General features: G+C 42.2%; 1 protein-coding gene across 1 annotated transcript in view; it reads left to right on the forward strand.

The window, feature by feature from the left end:
• Nucleotides 1-3,922: 3,922 nt before the first annotated feature.
• FRMD7 (FERM domain containing 7) overlaps nucleotides 3,923-21,861 on the forward strand; it is a 41,341-nt gene continuing 23,402 nt past the window's right edge. The window contains exons 1-5 of the mRNA XM_060182637.1: nucleotides 3,923-4,051; nucleotides 4,971-5,075; nucleotides 6,748-6,790; nucleotides 9,324-9,402; nucleotides 16,550-16,647. Coding sequence (XP_060038620.1) covers nucleotides 3,923-4,051; nucleotides 4,971-5,075; nucleotides 6,748-6,790; nucleotides 9,324-9,402; nucleotides 16,550-16,647 — 454 coding nt within the window. The remainder of the gene's footprint in view (nucleotides 4,052-4,970; nucleotides 5,076-6,747; nucleotides 6,791-9,323; nucleotides 9,403-16,549; nucleotides 16,648-21,861) is intronic.

Raw genomic sequence — 21,861 nt, forward strand, 5'->3', positions numbered from 1 at the left:
AACTTTATGAGACGATACTAGTCCATCTGCTTGATGAGCAAACAAATCATTTTCATTTTACAGATGAGTAAACCAAGGTTCAGATAAATGCAATAATTTGCCTTAAGGCACACAGTGACTAATTTGTTCCTCCTCTCAGGAAGACTGTCTTACCAATGTAAGTGAATCAAATTAATTGAAACTTTTAATCTATTTATTCAGTAAACAGCTTAGCAAATGCTCATTCTTTGCCAGACACTGCACATAATGCCACCTATTCAGTCACATGGCTTCTATAATCAGATACCTGGAAAAGATAGGCCACACCACATTGTGAGTTAAAAAAAATGGTCTCTATTCATCCAGTTAATAAGTTGGTAGCAGGATTTTAAGTTTTTTGTATTAGCAGATTGTTATGTAAAGTCTCTAGGTGCAAAGAAACTTGGTGGATTGTCCTTTTTTAAAGAGGCAGTCAGGAGTTGGGCTGTAGTACAGCGGGCTAAGCGCAGGTGGCACAAAGCACAAAGACCGGCATAAGGATACTGGTTCGAACCCCGGCTCCCCACCTGCAGGGGAGTCGCTTCACAGGCGGTGAAGCGGGTCTGCAGGTGTCTATCTTTCTCTCCTCCTCTCTGTCTTCCCCTCCCTCTCTCCATTTCTCTCTGTCCTATCCAACAACAACAACAACAATAATAACTACAACAATAAAACAACAAGGGCAACAAAAGGGAAAAAATAAATAAAATAAATATTAAAAATTTTTTTTAAAAAAAGTAAAAAAAAAAGAGGTAGTCACTTTAAATATTATTTCCATGAAAAGCTGAGTTTGAATCCTCCAAAGAACAGTTTCTGATATTAAAGGTCTGATTTAAAAACTGGTGATGCCAAAGTAAAAGACTCTGGGTTTGGAGGGGAGGGTTCAGGTCCTGGAACATGATGGCAGAGGAGGACCTAGTGGGGGTTGAATTGTTATGTGGAAAACTGGGAAATGTTACATGTGTACAAACTATTGTATTTCACTGTCGACTGTAAACCATTAATCCCCCAATAAAGAAATAATAATAAAAAAACTGATGATGTATAAGCTTGTGTCAATACAAGTTCTGAAATGTATTGAATAATCCACATAATATAATTTATATGATGCATAGGGGGCTGAGTGCACATGTTACAATGTACAAGGGTCCTGGTTCAAGCCCCCAGTCCCCACCTACAGGGTACAGCGTCACAAAAAATGAAGCATGTCTGTGGGTGTTCTTCTGTCTCTATGCCTATCTTCATCTCTCCTCTCAATTCCTCTCCATTTTTATCCAATAGATGGTTATTCCTGAGGAGAATAACATTGGAAAAAAATATATATGATGCATAATTTTTTTTTTAGGGAAACCTACTGTCATCCAAGGGAGATGAGGACAAAACAAGGTTTGGGGTTGAAACTCCAATTCCTTGGGTGGGAATACTTTTTTCAAAGAATTTAAAACCATGAAGGAGAAAGCATATGGTTATGCAAAAAGACTTTCATGCCTGAGGCAACATCAGAGGCCCCAGGTTCACTCCCTAGCACCACCTTAAGCCAGAGTTGAGTGATGCTCTGGTATAAACAGCTAACCAAAGGACCAACCAAACAAGCATGAAGAAACTTCCTAAGAATGTTGGGGTATAGAGTTCACAACCCAGTACACACAGGACTGCCACAGCACCCAGGGAAGCTCTGGCTATGTACCTGTATATGGATCGAAAAGAATGAAAAAGTTGAATTGTGCTTACATAAGGCCCTGATGCTACTTAAAGAGAAAAGAAAAAGAAAAGAAAAGCATGCTGAAAAATGTCAGCTTAGGAGTTCACTCACCTGGTAGAATACACCCTTTGCTATGCAGGAGGACCCGGTTTTGGGCCCCTGGTATCATGTAGCAACATGAGGGGAAGTTCTATGAATGGCTGGTGGAGTAGGATTATGGTGTCTCTCCTTCTCTCTCCTCTCTCGACCCTGGTCTATATTTGAAATTAAGTGGGGGGGAAGTCTGACATGAGTAGTGGAATATAAGCAGAAGGCCTTGGTGGGCAAAAAATAAATAAATTCTTAAAAAAAATAGAAGAAGAAACATCAACTTAAATGTAGCTTAGATAAGAACACGTATGTATGCACCAAAGCAGCACTCTGGAGAAGGAAGGGAAGGAGGGAAGGAGCTGGAGTGGGGTGGTTTGGGGTCCTGGTGCATAATCATGCAGGGGGACTTAAATTGGGGATGAGGGTGTTTTGCAGACATCTATTGAACGGAGATGAGAAATTGTGCCCATGTGTTATCAACTGTACTGTACACTGTAAACTTGCCCAAAAATGATAGAGGAAAAAAAAAAGAACAATTAAAAATAGAATCAGAAGTTCACAAAAGAGAAAATAAAGCATTTTGTATGTGAGAGGATAATCTGAGGGAAAAGAATCATAATGCAAAATTGGGAAACTGGGACTCTAATGGTTGAAGAAATCAAAGGCTGCGTGTTGAGGCAGAGCCAAGATCTTACCTATTATGCAACGCATTCCACAAAAGCTGGCCAATTTCAACTTACACTACACAGGAAATGCCTCTCCTGAGCTGGTTGAGGGTGGAGAGTTTGAACCACGGGAGCATCTGACCTTCAATTGCATAAATAAATGCCAGAGTCTTTCAGAGCCAGTTGGCAACATGAACTGGGATTGAAGAATCAGGGGATTATTCGTAAAAACATAGTATGGGATCTTATGGAAGAAGGCAAAAAGAGGAGGCCTTGTATGAATATACATATATATTCGTGTGACTGCAGAAACACTGAAATCTGCAAGTGCATGGAATGTGGCAGAATTGACAGGAAGGGGAAAAAAAAGAAGAAGAAAGAATGAGGAGGAGAAAGGAAAATCCTGCATTTCTCAAATTGTTTACAACGAAACTGGAGTCCAAGATGGAATGTGGTCCTCATGACCAAAACATATTTTCAGAGTTGGAAAAAGAATTTGTTGTCATCTTATGCTCTCTCTCTCTTTAGAATTTTTTCATAAAAAAAAAAAAAAGTAAAAACTCCCTTTGCAGCTCCTTGTCTGGAGGGTTTTAAAAATAGGAGCGATTTCATCTGTCTGGAATGGTCCGTGTCAGCACTTGCCCTAGGCAAGGTTGCTACATAGGCAGGCAGAAACCCCCCTCCCACCTCCTCCCTTCCAGCTTCCCCTCCCCCATACCCCCCAATGACCTTCAGGCCCCCTCCCTTGGGCTGACCTCTTTTTTCCTGGACCAATGTGACCTTCTACATAAAATCTAGCCCCCTTGCCCCAAGCTCCTCCTCCAGGTGTTGAGGAAGCAGTTAAGTTTCACCCTTTGTAGCTGATTTGCATTTAAAAATAGGAACCTGGTTAACCTACATGAATCTTGAGTTGGTGGAGCTTTGAATAGCCTAACCATGTGGACACATGTCCAGGGGGGAAAGGGGGTGTGTTTTCGGTGGTTGGGGCCTAAGGAGTTGGGGTGGATTGCCTTTCTGGAAGCTATTAAATTCCAGATGTGGGCTCTGTTCAGTGTGGTTCTGCCTGGAGGGAGAGGGCAGGGGGTAGGAGGAGCATGGCTGGACTCTCTGACCTCTCAAGGTTGCCATTAATTCCATGGGTCGGTGATTCCCCTGCGCCTGTCTTCCTTTGCCACACTACAGGCACCTCAAGACTTGGGTTTAACTAGGGGCTTTCAGCAGCATGTCTCTGTGCCTAACAGCCAGGACCCAATTTTCCCATCACAGCTGTCCCTGCAGGAGCAGCCCTCTGGTTCTGCTGAGGCTCCGTCCTAGTCATACCCAGCTCAAAGATATTTTCACAGAGAGCTCTTCAAAGCTCTTGCTCTCCCAGAAACATAAGTTAGGGGACTTTTCTCTGCTCACTGTGTGTGGGCCTTATACAGAGAGAGAGAAAGAGAGAGAGAGAGAGATGCACAGAGGTTGCAAAAAAGAAATCTACTTAAAGAACCCAGAGGAATCCTTTGGTCATTTTTCACACAGGATCAACAGACATTCAGGAGGAGCCTCTGCTCTATGTGGGTTTCTGAGTTTCCACCTGGTAAGTATAGCTAGCCAAACTAAAACAAGGTGTTTGCTAGGAAGGAATTCAGTCTAGTGGGGGGAAGGCAGACATGCAGGTTAGATGGGACATGTTTGAGGTAAGCAAAGAGGATTGGGCACCTGCTGTTGATAGCAATCAGAACAAGTGCTCTCTGGGAGAGGGGAGAGAGATAACATCCAAACTAAAGAGGAGTAGAGTCAAACCAAAGAGAGGTGGGAAGGACCGTCAGTAGAGAAGGAATGACATGAGCAGAGTCATGGAGGCAAGAAACTTGATGGTAATGGTGATGGTGGTGGTGGTGGTGGTTGGTGGTAGCGGTGGCAGTGGTGGTGTTTACCAGCAAGATGCCAGTATTAGAGAAGGACCTGTCAGGACAGGAAGGGGCTGGCCAGACCTCATGAGGAAGGAAGGCCCAGACGCCAGAGCTGAAGAGAATAACCTTTATTCCAAAGGGCACCACTAAAGGGTTTTAAACAGGTCAGATTTGCATCTTGATTAAACTATCTGTCAATTTGAAGAGGATCATTCCAGCTGCCTGTGGGATGAACTGACTAAAGATTTCCATTCAAAGGATAGCTTTGCATAGCTTCCTGTAGTTACGTACAAGTCTCTGTCTGTCTGTCTGTCTCTCTCTCTCTCTCTTTCTCTCTCTCTTTCTCTCTCTCTGTCCCCCCCCCTTCCCCTCCCTTCCCAAGAGGGTTTTCCATTAGCCTTGCACTTTTGAAGGGGTGCTCTTAAACTATGGGTCAGGGTATGTACTATAGCTATCTATAAAGCTCACAACATTTAGGGCTGATACAAGTCCTCCAAATGACGTGTGAAGAAAGTCTGGTTGCTTGTACCCTCTATTTCACATGGCAGTAACAATGTCAGATGAGGAACACCAACGGTGCCATGATCTCTTTGTTTTGTTTAGCAAAAGTCCTCCGGAAAGGCGCTGTTTAACCTGAGCTGCAGCCATCTCAATCTTGCTGAAAAGGAATATTTTGGATTGGAATTCTGTAGCCATTCTGGAAATAATGTAAGTTGCTTTCACTATAGTGTGCTATGCATCTGGAATTGGTTCTAAATGCAGTTTGAAGCCAGATAGGTAGGACTCTAACCTCTGATTGAAAAATGAAAAACCAGGGCTAGGCAGTGGTGTACCTGGTAGAGTGCACCCATTACAATGGGCAAGGACCCGGGTTTAAGCCCACAGTTACCACCTGCTGGGGGGGAAGCTTCCCTAATGGTGAATCAGTGCTGCTTCTCTCTCCTCTGTCTTCTTTTCCTCTCTCCCTCTCCCCCCCCATAAACCCTTACCAACATGACCTTGTTTTTAGAATTCCTTTTTCCTTTTCTTTGTTTAGTGAAAGTCACCTTCTACTTTGCATTCCTGTTTTGTCCTATGTGAATAACATAACTTCTCACTCCATCAAGTTTGACTTTCCAGAGGCTGGACCTTAATCTCTTCAATCAATACTCCTAACCTTACCAGTGAATATTCAGGGGGCTTTCCTTTTGCCTCTCTCAGGTCCCAACATGTCTAATGTTCTTTCTTTTTAAAAAAATTATTGATTTATTTATTGGGGTGTTTATTTATTTGATAGAGACAGAGAGAAATCAAGAAGGAAGGGGAAGATAGAGAGAGAGATAGAGACACCTGCAGTACTGCTTTACCATTTGCAAAGCTTTCCCCCCTGCAGGTGGGAACTGGGGGCCTGAACCCTGGTCCTTATGCACTTCTTCTTCTAGCATTTGCCCTTCTTCCGTAGCCAGTCAATAGCATCAGACTGAGCCTGATGTAAAGTTTTGAGACCTCCTTTGAATCTGGAGAGGTGGCAGTCGTTGAACTTATGCATTATAACATGTGCACTCAACCAGGTGCACCGCCACCTGGCCCCCTTTCTTTCTTTATTTTTTTAAAAAAGCATTTTTATTTATTGATTTATGAGAAACATAGGAGGAGAAAGAGAGACATAACTCTGGTACATGTACTGCTAGGGATTGAACTTGAGACCTCCTGTTTGAGAGTTCAGTGCTTTATCTACTACACCACCTCCCAGACCACATGTTCTTTCCAATCTGTTCTGCCTTGGCACATCTTCAAGTTGGCACCTTTCTCAGGAAAGCTCATTATGTTTAGTAAACTGACATTTAGGTGCTGTAGGACTCTACCATAGGTCAAATGCTTTTTATAGTCTTGTAGCAACTGATGAGTCTTGTGTGTAACATCTCTGCTATCCTATTGAGGTGTGTTTGTGTGTGTGTGTGTGTGTGTGGGGGGGGGGGAGATGATTCAAACTTCAGTGACAAAGATCAACAATATTCCCTGCCTCTTTGAGAAAAGACAAGGATACAGACAAAGTGGAGTGGAAGCGTTTCACTTCATTGACATTGTTGCTTCTACCTATCTTTAGGGGATAGTCCTGCTGTTTATTTAATTCATATTAAATTAAAGCTGCACTCAGAGCTGGGTGGGGTTGCCCCCGGTTGAGTGCACATGTCACCATGCTTGAGTTCAAGTCCCTGGTCCCCAGCTGCAGGGAGGAAATTTCACACGTGGTTGAGGCAGGGCTGCAGGTGTCCCTCATTCACTCTCCCTGTCTCTCATCCCCTCTCATTTTCTCCATGTCTAAATAAATAAATAAATAAATAAATAAGGCTGAACTCAAGGTCATGTCCTAGCTCTCTTTTTGTTGATGTTATTGCAGGTCTGGTTGGAACTTCTGAAGCCTATTACAAAACAAATTAAAAGTGAGTATAGAAAATGATTCAAGGAGTACCAAGCTGAAAATATCTCTGCAACACCACAGTATGACACACTTTGTTATAGTGGAAGGGAATAATGTCTGTGCATTACTTCAATACTTCAAATATGCAGCAGATTTAACAATTAAAGACGGGATTGACTTTGCCCAGGACAAATCAAATCATGTGGCCAGATCTTTGGGTAAATTTGAAGAACCCCAGTGATTATGAAACCCTGTGGGTTTGCCTCTCAAAGTTGACCTGACAGCACATTGCTGCAAATCTTCAGGCATCCTTGATGTCAATTAGCAATACCATTTACCTGCCTGAGGATGGTTTCATTTTACCCTGACTCAGACACCGTCCTTTCATTTCAGTTCACACTTGAGTGCCTACTATGTAGGAAATGTCTGTGCCACCTACGTTTCACATTCTTGTCTTGTGATTCTCAAATTGCAGTGTGTATTAGGATCCCTTGGGATTCTTGTTAAAATGCAGATCCCTGGACCTGGTTCCCAAATTGGGGGCCAGCAGTCTGGTGTTCTGTCATTTTTACAGTTCCCCCCTGGATGTATGAATGCAGGTGGATTTCTGTCAACGTGCTCTTTCTGTGTTGGTGTTTTTCCAGGGTTCTGTCTGCTCCTGCCATGTTAGGAGAGTCTGTCACGTGATTACAGCTCCTTGTCTGATTTCCCCTAGCACATCATTTACACTATTCCCAAAGAGAACAATTGAAAATAGAAACCTGGTCATATCATTCTCCTGCTCGTGATGCTTTCATGGTTCCTTGCTACCCGTTGAATCAACTCCAAGCTCATTGGCACAAGCATGAAGTCCTATCTTCTGCCTTTCTTTTTTAAAAATTTTAAATTTTATCTTTATTTATTTATTGCACAGAGACAGCCACAAATTGAGAGGGAAAGGAGTGATAGAGGGAGGGAGACAGAGAGACACCTACAGCAATGCTTCACCACTCGCAAAGCTTTCCCCCTGAGATGGGGACCGGGGGCTTGAATCTGGGTCCTTGTGGACTGTAACATGTTCGCTCAACCAGGTGAGCCACCTAGGCTACCTCTGCCTTCCTAGGCATACCTCTGCCATGGTCACTTTACTTTCCCATTACTCCTAAGTTTGATTAAACCTCAGCTGTAGGCTTCTCAGAGAAAATAAGAGGTTGATCAACTAAATTGGAATTTCGTCTTTTTTTTTTCAAAGATTTTTTCTTTCTCACTTTTTAAATCTTTTTATTCATTTATTATTGGATAAAGAAGAGAGAAATTGAGATAGGAGGGGGAGATAGAAAGGGAAAGTCTCTATGAAATAAATAAATAAAGATAATTTTTAAACTTCCCCCCGCAAGTGGAGACAAGGGGCTTGAACCCAGGTCCTTGTGCACTATAATGTGTGCACTTAGCTAGGTGCACCACAGCCTGGCCCCTTGGAATTTCAGATAAACATAGACAATATTTGTGTATGCATATGTGCCATGCAACTGTTTATCTGAAATTTGAAATTTAACTGGGACTTCTGTGTTTTAATTTGCTTCTTCTAGTAGCCATGCTTAGGTATTAACTCCTCTAGGAAGGCTCTCCCTTGACCTTCAAACTCTTTTATCCCTCTGTGTTTTTCCAGTCCAGGGTTCTTTTTGTCTAGATGTCTGTCTCTTCTAACAGTCTGCAAATGCTGATGTGTCACTCCTGGTACCATCCTAGCAGAATACCTGACGTATGATAGGCACTCAACAAATGTTTACTGAATGATTAGTACCAATGATACATGTGTATGTTGGCATAAATTTTTTTCTTATTTTCAAATCTAAGTACGAATCAAGACAAGTAGATACATTTTCTTAATGTAAATTTTAAGATACATAGAAGCACCCATCTGTAGTGCTTCTAGTTCCTTTTATGACATTATGAAGCTGAGTGATACTCACTTGTCCCTAAAGTCAGCCTCTTCCCTCAGCCAGGCATGCAGAATCCCAAGTAACAAGTAATATATACATATATCCATCCCCCAGTGGTTCTCCTTAAAATTTTATATATTTACTCATCCATTTTGGATAAAGACAGAGAGAAACTGATAGGGAAAAGGGGAGAAGGAAAGAAAGAGACACTTGTTGCACTGGTTCATGGAGCTTCTTCCCTGCAGATCCTAGGCACTGGGGCTTTGAATACTGTTCGCTGTGCACTGTGATGTGTGTATTCTACCAGGTGTGCCACCACCCTGCCCCCAGTAAATGGGAAACTTTGCAGAAGAGCCCACAATGGGTCCCACAGGGTCATATCTTTACGAAAGGAAACAAGGGAGCAGAAAATAGGAGGATGTATGGGAGGAGTGTCCCAATTATTATCCACAGAGAGACAATTCAGAAATGGTAACACTTTATAACTAAGAGTAACTAGCATTTGAAAGCAAAACCTGTGGGAAGGGGAGTGTGGGGAGGTGAAGGAAGAGAAGAGGGGAGTGTATGTTTAGTAAGACCTGTGATTGTTGATGGACGTTTAAATAAAACTTATGGAGATAATTGTGTTTTAAGATCCTAAGGAAGTTGTTTTCAAATTTATGGTGAAATTTTTCCCAGTGGACCCTGGACATCTGCGGGAAGAGCTTACAAGGTATAGTACTTAGCTGTGTGTCTGTTGCATAGTATTGCTTAAGAATCACTTTTATCAGGGTCAGGTGGTGGTACACTCGGTTGAGAGCACATCTTATGAAAGGACTTGGGTTCAAGCCCCTAGTCCCCACCTGCAGGGAGCAGGAAAGTTTCACAAGTTGTGAAGTAATGCTGCAGGTGTCTCTTTCTCCTGATCTCTCCTTTCTTCTTAATTTCTTTCTGCCAAATTAATTAATTAATTAATTATTTTTAAAGAATCACTTTTGTCTATTACCAGGGAATAGGATTCTAGTCTTCTATGGAAGATTTGGATTCCAGTTATCCTCTTAGAGATGGTGAGCAGCTGAAGAGCAGGAGGGTTCACTGGTCCCCTCAATATTTTTTAAATATATATATATATTTATTTATTTATTCTCTTGTTGCCCTTGTTGTTTTACTGTTGTAGTTATTGTTGTTGTTGTTGGATAGGACAGAGAGAAATGGAGAGAGGAGGGGAAGACAGAGAAGAGGAGAGAAAGATAGACACCTGCAGACCTGCTTCACCGCCTGTGAAGTGACTCCCTTGCAGGTGGGGAGCTGGCGGCTTGAACCTGGATCCTTAAGCCGGTCCTTGCGCTTTGCGCCACCTGCGCTGAACCCGCTGCATTACCGCCTGACTCCCAATATATTTCTTTTTAAAATATTTATTTTGATAGAATAGAAAGAACTTGAGAAGGGAAGGAGAATATATATATATATTATATATTCTACTGCCCTGCTTTACTACCTGTGAAGTTTTCCACTGCAGGTGGGTACCATGGGCTTGAACCTGGGTCTTTGTTTATGGTTGCATGTACATGTAACATGGTAACATGTTTATGTAGCAGTAACATGTGCACTCAAACGGGTGTACCAACACCTGTTACCCCAAATGTTAACTTACCCCGGAGTGGGAACTTCAGGGAGAAGGAGGGGTGGTGGTCAACTTGGATGTCCACTTGGGGATTATGCTGTTAACTACAACATCACTAAACATGTAGCTACATCATTGTTCCGCTCAGGGTATAGCTAGACAGTAGAAGTATGATGTCTACTACTTTCCATGGCTCCTGAAAACTGTCCTTGTATGTCTGTATCTTATAAGCAGAAAGCAAATCACTCATAAAAACGAAGTATCAAGGCAATTTTCACCAGTAATTTACAATGTATACTTAACAATCATTGATGGTTTTATTATAATTACTTCATAATAAATTGTCACTAATTTCAGCACAAGTAAAATATGACACACTAGTAAAAATGTTGAAGTGAAAAGTATAAAGCACTTTGGAGTGTGTGTGTGTGCACACGTGCGTGTGTGTGTGTGTGTGTGTGTGAGAGAGAGAGAGAGAGAGAGAGAGAGAGAGAGAGAGAGAGATGTACAGTTTTACTGCTCACAAGTCACTTTTCCATTCAGAGAGACATAGAGAGGAATAGACACCATCACAACAGAGCTTCTTCTTACCCCATGTCACTCCCTCATGTGGTGCTGGGGCTCAAACCTGTGCCATAAGTATAGAAAAACATTACACCTATCCAGTGAGATATTGTTTTAGCTATAAAATGAAATTTATACTTATGAAAAAATACAGTTAAAATTACAATATAAAAGAGCTTGACAAAAGATATGAATGGACAGTTCTTCAAAGAAAACATTCATACATTTATTTATCTATTATTGGACAGAGACAGAAAGAAATTGAGGAATGAGGAGGTAGAGAGGGAAAGAGACATAGACCTGCAACCCTGCTTCACCACTTGTAAAGCTCTCCTCCTGCAAGTGAGGACCAAGGCCTTGAACCCAGGTGTTTGTGCACTGTAACATGTACATTTACCAGGTGTGCCACCACCTGCCCCCCAAATTTTATTTATTTATTTATTTATTGGATAGACACAGAGAGAAATTGAGAAGGGAGGGGGAGACAGAGAGGGAAAGAGACAGAGACACCTGCAGCCCTAGTTCACCACTCCTGAAGCTTTCCCCCCTGCAGGTGAGGACCAGGGGCTTGAACCTGGGTCTTTGACCACTACTATAATATGTGCTCCTAACCAGGTATGCCATCACTTGGCCCTCTTCAAAGAAAACATTCAGACAACCCACAGACATGTGAAAAAGGACAGTCCACAATCCTTGTTATTAGGAATATATCAATTAGAAGCCCAAAGATAAATTGCCCTCACACCAGTGGGAATGGCCTCCGTTGACCAAACAGGAAATGACAAGTGTTGGTGAGAACATGGAGAAAAGGGGACTCCTTACACTGCTGGTGGGAATGCAAACTGGTGAAGGGCCTATGGAAAATTCTTAAACACATCAAAATGGAAATAGTGTATAATCCACTAATACCATTTTGGGCATATATCCACATGACACAAAAACACTATTTTGAAAGGACCTTTCATGCACCTTTATGGTCATAGTTGCATTATTCACAGTTAAAATATAGAAGGAATCTAAATGCCAGATGACCAGATTAAAGAAGCTATGAGATACATATTCGATGGAATACTTACCTGCAAATGAAAAAATATGAGACTACTATTTGGGACAAAAGAATGGAAATGGAAGTGACTATGCTAGATAAAATAAGTGAAGAAGTAAAGGACAGCTACTGGATGGTTGCACTTATATGTAGAATACAGAAAATTAACTTGCAACACAATTTGGTAACCAAATTATGTCTGTGAGAACTGTGATGGTTATCAGAGGGAGATGGGCACTAACCTTTGGTGGTGGTGGTGGTGGTGGTGGTGGTGGTGGTGGTGGTGTGTGTGTGTGTGTGTGTGTGTGTGTGTGTGTGTGTGTGTATGTGTGTAGTGATTTATACACACACAGATATAGGTGTGAAACTCTACCCCTGAAATCTTGTGACTCAGTGTTAGAACTCAGACCTCACATGTATGATCTGAATTTGATCCCTCAGCAGTGCATATACTGCTATGGTCTTGGTCTTGGTCTCGGTCTTGGTCTCTCCCTCTCTCACTTAAAATACACAAATAAATCTTTTAAAATGATGGGACTGAGGTGATAGCATGATAATTATGTAGAAAGCCTTTCATGCCTGAGGAATCAAAGGTCCCAGGTTCAATCCTCAGAGTGACCATAAGTCAGAGCTGAGCACTGCTCTGGTTAAAAAGAATAAGAAAAAAAAAAAAAAAAAAAAAGCAAATAAATGACAATGCACACTCCTACAAAATCTTCTCTACATTTTAAATGATATACTCTTTTAAAAATTTTTTATTTATAAAAAGGAAATACTGACAAAAACCATAGCATAAGAGGGACACAACTCCACACAATTCCTACCACCAGAACTCCGTATCCTATCCTCCCCCCTATTTCTTTCCTATTCTTTATCCCTCTGGGAGTATGGACCCAGGGACATTATGGGGTGCAGAAGGTGGAAGGTCTGGTTTCTGTCATTGCTTCCCCGGTGGACATGGGCATTGGCAGGTTGATCCATACTCCCAGCCTGTCTCTCTCTTTCCCTAGTGGGGCGGGGATCTGGGGAAGCAGGGATCCAGGACAGATTGGTGGGGTCTGTCTGCCCAGGGAAGTCTGGCTGGCATCATGGTAGCATCTGGAACCTGGTGGCTGAAAAAAGAGGTAACATATAAAGCCAAACAAATTGTTGACTAATCATGAATCCAAAAATTGGAATATTACAGATGAAGATTTGGGGGTCTCCGTTATGAAGATAGATAGTAGGTCTATTTTAGTTATATTCCAAAGGGCCCATGACTATACTAGTTTTTTCCTGAGCCTGACATCTAATATGTAGGTGGACCCAAGATATTGTCTGGGTAGAAGATATCATGACTGGAAAATGAGCTAGAAAGCTGGATTGGAGAAGACAGGTGTTCCCATATATGGGAAAGGTATATAAATATTGTTGACTGTAAACCCCATGGATTTGATCTGGGGCCCATATTCAGCTTAGGAGCCTATGTGACCTCTGCATCCCTGTAGGTCTGAGCTTGCATTCTGTGGTCATGAGTAGGAACATTCCAAGCTGTCCCAATTTCAGAACCCATCTTCATCGGGTGGTAGATAGAATATGTTATGCAGCCTCCCTTCAGAGGATGGAACATTCTCTACCATTGTTGATCCACATTGATGGTAGGGTCCTATGGGGGCCCAAAAAGGGGTCCATTATGTTGTTCCTGATGGAGATGACCAGTGACAGTGGAGAGAGTGCTCTGTTAGAGGTCTAGGCCCATCATGTCTGTGTGGGAATCTCAGGACTCCCCGATTAGGGCCCCAGATGATGGGTGGCCTGATAGTAACTAAAGAGTCATCGTTAAAGTATAAATAGTATACTCTTATAGATACTAAGGATATAAGTCATAATCTGGTCCACTCTTCTTGGTTTACAGATAAGGAAACAGCTCCTGGAAGCTTAAAGAGACTTAGCTGAGATCACAAGATGCTAATTATTCTCCCAGAAGTATTCCTCTAACATGGTTTTTGGCTAGTTCTTCTCTTCTTTACCCTCTCCTGCCATTTTAAAGATAGTGCCAGAGGGGAGAGAAGGAGAGAGGGAGAAGGAGAGGGAAAGGGAGAGGGAGAGGGAGTGGGAGAGAGGGAGGGAGGGAGGGAGGAGAGAGAGAGAGAGAGAGAGAGAGAGAGAGAGAGAGAGAGAGAAAGAGAGAGAATGCATGCTTCCTTAAATGTAGTGGGAACTGAGCTCAAATCCAGGTTGCACACATAGCAGAGCAGTGCAGTACCCAAGTGAGCTATTTCACTGCTCCTACACTCCTTTTATACAAAAGGAATTCTTTCTTTAGGGATCTTGGAAGAAGCCACTATTTATATGTTTCTCCTCTCTCTCTCTCTCTGGAGATACCTTGATATTTTGGTATCTCTATTAGTTTGCCTTTAGTAATCAATTTCAGTAGGGGGTCAGACTAATTTTGGTGGAGATAAACTTTTCCCAAGAGAAAGAAAAAGAGAAAGAGAGGGAGGGAGGGAGAGGAGAGAGAATGAGAGAGAGAGAGAGAGAAGAGAGAAATCAATTGTGATGATAAATGATTCATCAGCTGTTCAGAGCAAGAATTTGGAATTTGTAGCAGGCAGCTGCCTTATTAACAACAAGGAATGTGTCAAATGACAAGAATTTTCCCTTCCTTCTTGCTAGCAAAAAGAAATTCACTTTCCCTTTATCTATTAAGGCTGATTGTTCTTGTTCACATCTATATTCAAAAGAAAGCTATGGCAAAGGTTAGACTTCCTTTGTACCCCTGCACTGGTCCATTTAAGATTAGTTAACTACTGTTGGACACTGAGGTTGCCCAGCCTCTCAATAAAAAATAAAGAGAAAAAATAGTTAACTGTAGTTCACGTTATGAGGTTCCTTGCTCAAGGCCAATGCCCGAGTTTCTGAGAGTAATGTGCAAAATATTTTTTTTCTAATTGAACCATTTCTAATCCATTAGTAGAGCTTGCACTTAAAGGACTGTGGTGATTAATGCTTTTGTAAATTGAATAATCACCTACTAATTTACCTGTTTTTTCTCATCTGAATTTTCATCTATCTCTTGGAATTAATTTTGATTCACTGCATTACCTTCAAGGCTTAATTGTCTTTTTTTTAAATCCATATAGAACTTTATTTAGAAAATATCATCGTATACAGGGAAATATCCATAGCATATACTCAATGAATGCTTTCATGTATAAAATAAAGTATTTCTGAATCCATTTGGGATGAGGGAAGGAAGCATCCAATGGCTGCATTTTGTTTCTTTTTTGTTGAGTTTTAAATATACATATCTTTTTCAAAAGTTGATCCTCTTTTGACAAGTCTTTAAAACATGTCTGCTATCTGACAGACAAGGCTCTTGATACCACTCTGTCCTTTATGGATCCCTAATGAGCTGTCAGTGGCAGAAAGGGTAGCCTGGCTTCACTGCATCCACTACACAGTAATTCCATCCCTGTTTTGTGCAAAACACTGGGCCGGGCTCTGGTGAGACAGAGAAGGAGAATTAAGTAAATGGAATAACGTGGGTAGAAGCATGGCTTTAGCCCTTGATTTCTGACCCACAACTTTGGCTATCAGAGGTAGCCTGGATTCTGTGACAGGTTTAAATTCTGGCTAGTTTCTTGATCTTTGGAGTGATGTGATCCCACCCATTCACCTAACCTCAGTCATTCCATAATTGTAAACTGGTATGTGAGGGTTCCTGCCCTGACAACCTCCTCAATGGCTATGATAGCGAGGACTTGATAGAGTATTTTGTAAACAGAGTGGTGCTGGGCCCCTGAGCAGGTTTTTTCTTACTCAATCTCCCTTCCTCTTTGGCTGATGGGTATGTGTGGCTTTGTACCATGGCAGAAACCACTCAAGGATAATTGGTTACTGCCTTCAGGTTGGCAGGAGGGCTTGGTCAGGGTAGTTCCTAATGGCTGCAAGGCTGACCAGAGCACTGGCACAGTCAAGTTGTGGTCTGGTGCTGGTTTGGAGCTGAAGCAAAGCCTAGGCATTACTCACTGCCCCTTGAAAAGCATTTCATTGACTGAGGTGGGAGGGGCACCATTCCTCTCCCGAATCCTCTTGGACCTGGGGAAAGAGAAAAGGCTTCTGACAAGCTGAGGGTATGGATCGACCTGCCAATGCACATGTCCAGCAGAAAAGCAATTACAGAAGCCAGAACTCCCACCTTCTGCACCCCCCAAATAATTTTGATCCATACTCACAGTGGGGAAAAATGGTAGTTGGAAGATGACCAAAGGGCTCTGAACTCCAACTCTATCAGGAACCAGAGAGAGGGGAGGAAAAAGGAAAGGACATTTGGATATCGTAGTAGGTGTATGTGTGACTTGGAAAGGAAGAGAAGATGGAACCATAGGGAGGAAAAAGGAGTAGGTATATACAAATATAGAAAGATAATTGTAGAAATAATATTAACCCATACCTGCAACCTTAGGAGAACTGCTGTAGCTTACAATGGAGGGAGTGGGGATTCAGAAATCTGGTGGTGGGAATGGTGTAGAGTTGTGCCCCTGCTATCTTGTAATTTTTGTAGGTCTATATGAAATCATTAATATTAAAAAGAGAGAGGGAAGCCTTCTCTGTCTTGTTCTGTTGCCTTCTCAGGAGATTTTTTCCTTCTCAACCACTCTGCAGATATCTCTTTACTCTGCAAATAAAGAAGGATCTGGCATTAGGAAGACTCCCATGCAGTGACAACTGTACAGCGCTGATGGTGTCTCACATCTTGCAATGTAAGTATCAGTTGTCACCTTGGTGGCTTATCAACCAAGCAAAGTAGCTGAGGACGCTTGATGCGCCTGCCACTGAGTTGGGATTCATAGAGGACAGTAAACCCGAGTTGGATATACAGAAATCGCGGCCTGTAGCACCAAGAGACTGGTAGCTGCAGTCACTGATAGTCACGTTCAGATCTGGTTTCTTCCTATGACTCTCAGTGTGCCTGGTCTCATCAAATCCCATCTCAACCACAATCTGACTGTTGCCCTTTTGTGTATCTGAGCTGAAGATTCCCAGTCTTGCAAAATCATGATGAGAACACCGTCTCACTGAGGGGTTGCATCCATCAAAAAGGACAAGCTGATTTTCCTTTTATCTTGGTCTAACTTTCTCTCCCTGCCCCTTCATCCCTGATGGGCTGGTTGTCCAGGAACTGGTTTGGACTAATCTTGACATGAACATAGCCAGACAGCCTCCCTCCCTCGGACTGCCCCCAGGACACACTTCTGGTACGTGCTTTCCATGGCACATTGTCACATTTGATGTGATTTCCCTGTTGATCTTTATCATGGCTCTGAAGAACAAAGCACAGAGAACAGCAGGTGGGAGGAGGCTAAAAGGGAAAAAGGCCCCAGCTATCTATTAGAGGCCTCTGTAACCCAGCTCTCATGCAGTTGGACGAGAGTGTATAATGGCAGCAGGGAGGAGGCCTGCAGAGTTATGGGGGCCAGCCTGGAAGGAGGCAAAACTTGGCAGGGCAGGGTTATGACAGCTGGAGATAGTATCCCTTCCAGTGGACCTTCTCTTTAAGGGAGACCTTCCAAAAAAGATTATTCCTATACTGGAGAGGTGACTCTACGGTGGAAAGAATATTTGTCTTTCATGAATGAGGCCCTGAGTTGGATGCCCAGCATCATCTGAGAGCTCAAAGGACGGACGGGGTCAAAAGAAACTTCATGGGATGGTAGAGCAGCGTTTTAGTGTCTCATTCTTTCCCTCTTTCCTAAAAATATAAAGTAAAAATTCAAATGGGGGAGTGACTCAATGCATAGCACCTGCTCAAGCTTCTAGATTCTATTTCTGACACTGCACCAAAAAAAGGCAGTTTTTTTTTCTTTTCTTTTTATCATTCCATCTCCTTTTTTTTTTTTTTTTACCAGAGCAATGATCAGCTCTGGTTTTTTCTGGTGCAGGGAATTGAACCTGGGTCTTTGGAGCCTTAGGCATGAAAACTTCTTTGCATAACCATTATGCTATCTTAAACCCCACCTCTTTTTATCATTCCTGTAGAGTAGGACTTTCTTTCTTTTTCTTTTTTTTTGCTTCGTGCATAAGTTCATTTTTGGCTTTTGCCCCTTTACTTCCTGATAACACAAAAAATGATAAATTTCTAATTTTATAAGGTGACCCTAAGTGAAGGACTTGGATAAGGACAGTGTCTGAATTAGGGTTCACCAAGTAACTTCTGACTAGGGGAGGTGAAGAGAGCCCCAGGATTCCAGGAAGGCAGTGAGCAGTGAGAGAGTGGCAGTGATCAGGGAAGACTTGTGGACTTGGCAACCTTTATGCTGGGCCTTAAAGGGAAGGACACCATAAGGATTAGATGAGGAGTGATAGGCAGAGAAAATAGCATGGAGAACCAAAATGGTGGAGGGACAAAACCTATAGACAGAGGAACCAAATCAATTACAGTTCAAGTATGGGTTCTATTTATAAGAGTTGGCAGAAAACTGAGCGTCATTTTAAAGGACTTTGACTGCCAAGGACACTCATCATACGTGAGTAATGTGTTTGGCTTAGTGGGAGGTGGGCGTGGTGTAAGAAGAGTAGAGAAAACACAGTTGTGACATCAGTTCTTCTCCCAGAGCTGCCTGTTAAGGCACCTGTCACCCGGTGAGGACTCCCCAGGCTGCCTGTGGTCAGGGAGCCCAATTTCATTCTTAATGGTTAAGCATTCTGGATTTGGGCATTCCCTAGTGGTCATTATAGGTATAGCAGAGAGCACTCCAACTTCTCTGGAGGATATTTTGTCAGTAGAAGCTCTTTCCGTAGCAACAAAGATGGAGTTTCAATGAGTCATATCTTCACAATCCATCTAGGGCAGACACTCTCACTAGATGCCATGTACAAAACACACTCACTATTTATGCACTCACTATTTATATACAATGTACTCAAGAACCTCCCCATTCTGGATTTCTCTCTCATCTGCTCAAGTCTCTCCTTTCTGGCTCTAGCTGACACTCCCTCTCAAATACTAGTTGTACATTCCTAACGAAGCCTCCCTCGTATGAATGTGCATAGGAACTCGTCTCTGGCATTCATTCAATACAATTGTTTTTAGTACCTACCACATACCAGGAACTGCGTAGGCATTGGCACCATTGCAGTGCATAAAACAGACAACGTTCCTTGCTCTACATTTTATCACGAAGAAGGATTAGACCAGAAGCAAAACAAGGTGCTATATAATATATATTATAAGGTGATAAGTGCATTGGAGAAAAAGAAGTACTGATGGGAGGTGGGAGAATTCTAAGAGTGAGCACTGAACTTTTTAATTGTTTTATTGAGGGTTTAATGATTTACAGTACAGTTGCTGACACATGGGTTCAATTTTTCATCTCCCCATGATAGGTGTCTGAAAAACCCTCTCACTCCCAACTTAGGCTCTTTTGTACCATGATGCACCAGCCCCCCAAACACCATCTAGCTCCTACCTTCCCTTCCTTTCCCAGAGTCCTTTGCTTTGGTGTATAACACCAGACTGAGTCCAAGTTTTACTTTGTATTTTCACTGTCAGTCTTTCTTTCTTTGTTTGTTTATTTCATTTTATTTTGCTTGTTACCAGAGCACTGTTCAGCTCTGGCTTATGGTGGTACAGGGGACTGAATCTGGGACTTTGGGGCCTCAGGCATGAGAGTCTGTTTGTATAACCATTATTTTATCACCCCTGTGATTTTCTTTTTTATTACTTTATTATATTTATTTATTTATTGGATAGAGACAGAGAAAGGCTGAAATGGAAGGAGATAGACAGGAAATGAGACAGAGAGACACCTGCAGACCTGCTTCACCACTTGTGAAGCTTCTTCCCAGCAGGTGGGGACCGGGGTCTTGAACCAAAGTCCTTGCACACTGTAATGTGAGCTTAACTGAGTGCACTACCACCCAGCCCCTTGTCCTTGTTTCTTAAGTTCCACCTATAAGTGAACACATCCAGTATTTGTTCTTTTCTCATTTTTTGGCATATCTCAATTAACAGGCTCCATTAGGATGAATTAAGGAGATGACTTTACCATTTTTAACAGCTGAGTAGAACACCATTGTGTATATATACCACAACTTTCTTAACCGCTCATCTGTCATTGGACATATGGGTTTCTTTCAATTTAGGTTCATTACAAAACATGCCACTATAAACATAGGCATACATATATCTCTTTGGATAAAATTTCCCCCCTTGGGTATATCCCCAAGAGAGAAATTTTTGAGTCATAAGGTAGGTCCATTTTTTCAGTGTTTTGAGAAATCTCCAGACTGTTTTCCGCAAGGACTGGACCAATTTACATCCCCACTAGCAGTGTAGAAGTGTTCCATTTTTCTCCCACATCTTCTCTAACACTTATTCCTGTCCTTGACCTTGAGCACATATATCTTCTGGCTCTCTGAATCTCTTCCTCCATGAAGTTTCTGACAATGTCCTCACCCCATTTTCTACTGGCATTGGAATTTTTTGTTGTGGTGGCTGAATTTAGTGAGCTTTTTCTATGTTTTGTCTATTAGCCTTTTATCTGATGTACGTCATATAAAGATTTTTCTTCCATTCTGTAGGATGCCTTTCTGTTTTGGTGATGGTTCCCTTTTCTGTGTAAGTATATGAATATAGTCAGGGTAGACTCCACTGTGAAGTTCATAATTGAACTGGGACTTGAAGAAGCTGAGAGAGCAAGTCACACGGAAATCTGGTGGGAAGGAGTTCCAGTTAGAGAGACCATCCAGAGCCAAGAGTTTAGGGTGACAACACATCTAGAGTGTTTGGGGGAACAGTAGGTAGATTTTGTGCCCAGCTGGAGCTGAGGGAGAGAGGAAAAGAGTAATCACAGAGGGCTTTAAAAGCATACTGAAAACCCAGCACATTATTCTATCAATAAATGAGACGGAAAGTTACTGAAGCATTTTAAGCAAAGGAGTGAAATGACCCGAACTGAGTTTTAATAGCATCATGTCGGGCAGAGGTCTGTTGAGGGAAGACCAGAAGTGGTGAACTCAGTAAGCGGCTATTGCGGTGGTGCAGTGAGGGAACTTCGGGCCAGTATGTTAACAGTGACTATGCTTTCTGCTATTTGCTACTTTCTGTTACTGGCAACATTTATTCTTGTGTATGCCTCAGGATCTCTTCTTTTTCTTCTTCTTCTTCTTCTTCTTCTTCTTCTTCTTCTTCTTCTTCTTCTTCTTCTTCTTCTTCTTCTTCTTCTTCTTCTTCTTCTCCTCCTCCTCCTCCTCCTCCTCCTCCTCCTCCTCCTCCTCCCCTTCCTTCGTCTTCTTCATTAAAAAATTAAATGTCTTTATTTATTGATTGGATAGAGACAGGCAGACATAGAGAGAAAGGAGGGGATAGGAAGAGAGACATCTGCAGCACTGCTTCACCACTCCTGAAGCTTTCCCCCTGCAGGTGGGGGGGGGGACCAAGGGCTCAAATCTGGGTACTTGCTCATTGTAACATGTGCTGGGGAGATAACATAATGGTTATAGAAATCACTTTCATGCCTAAGGCTCTGAGGCCCCAGGTCCAATCCCCTGCACCACCATAAACCAGAGCCATGCTCTGGTCTTTCTCTATACATATTCCTGTCTATCTCTCTCATTAAAATAAACAAGTCTCTTTAAAAAAACTGTTCCACTAGGGTATAATTTATAAACCCTAAATGTCACACTTTAAAAGTCCACAACACAACAGATTTCAACAAATTTACAGAGTTGTGCAACCATTACCACAGTGCAGATTTAGAATTGTTCCATCACGCCATCAGCAAACTCTTCATGCTCATTTGCATTTAGTCCCTGTTCCCACGCTCAGCCCCAGAAACCACTGAATTTACTTTCTGTTTCTATAGATTTGCCTTTTCTGGACATTTCAAGTGAAGGAATGATAAAGTCTGTGATCTTTTTTAATCTGCCTCTTTACATTCAACATACTGATTTTTACAGATATGCTATACTTGCGT

This window comes from Erinaceus europaeus, chromosome X (genome assembly GCF_950295315.1).
Source record: "Erinaceus europaeus chromosome X, mEriEur2.1, whole genome shotgun sequence".
Taxonomy (NCBI): Eukaryota; Metazoa; Chordata; class Mammalia; order Eulipotyphla; family Erinaceidae; genus Erinaceus; species Erinaceus europaeus.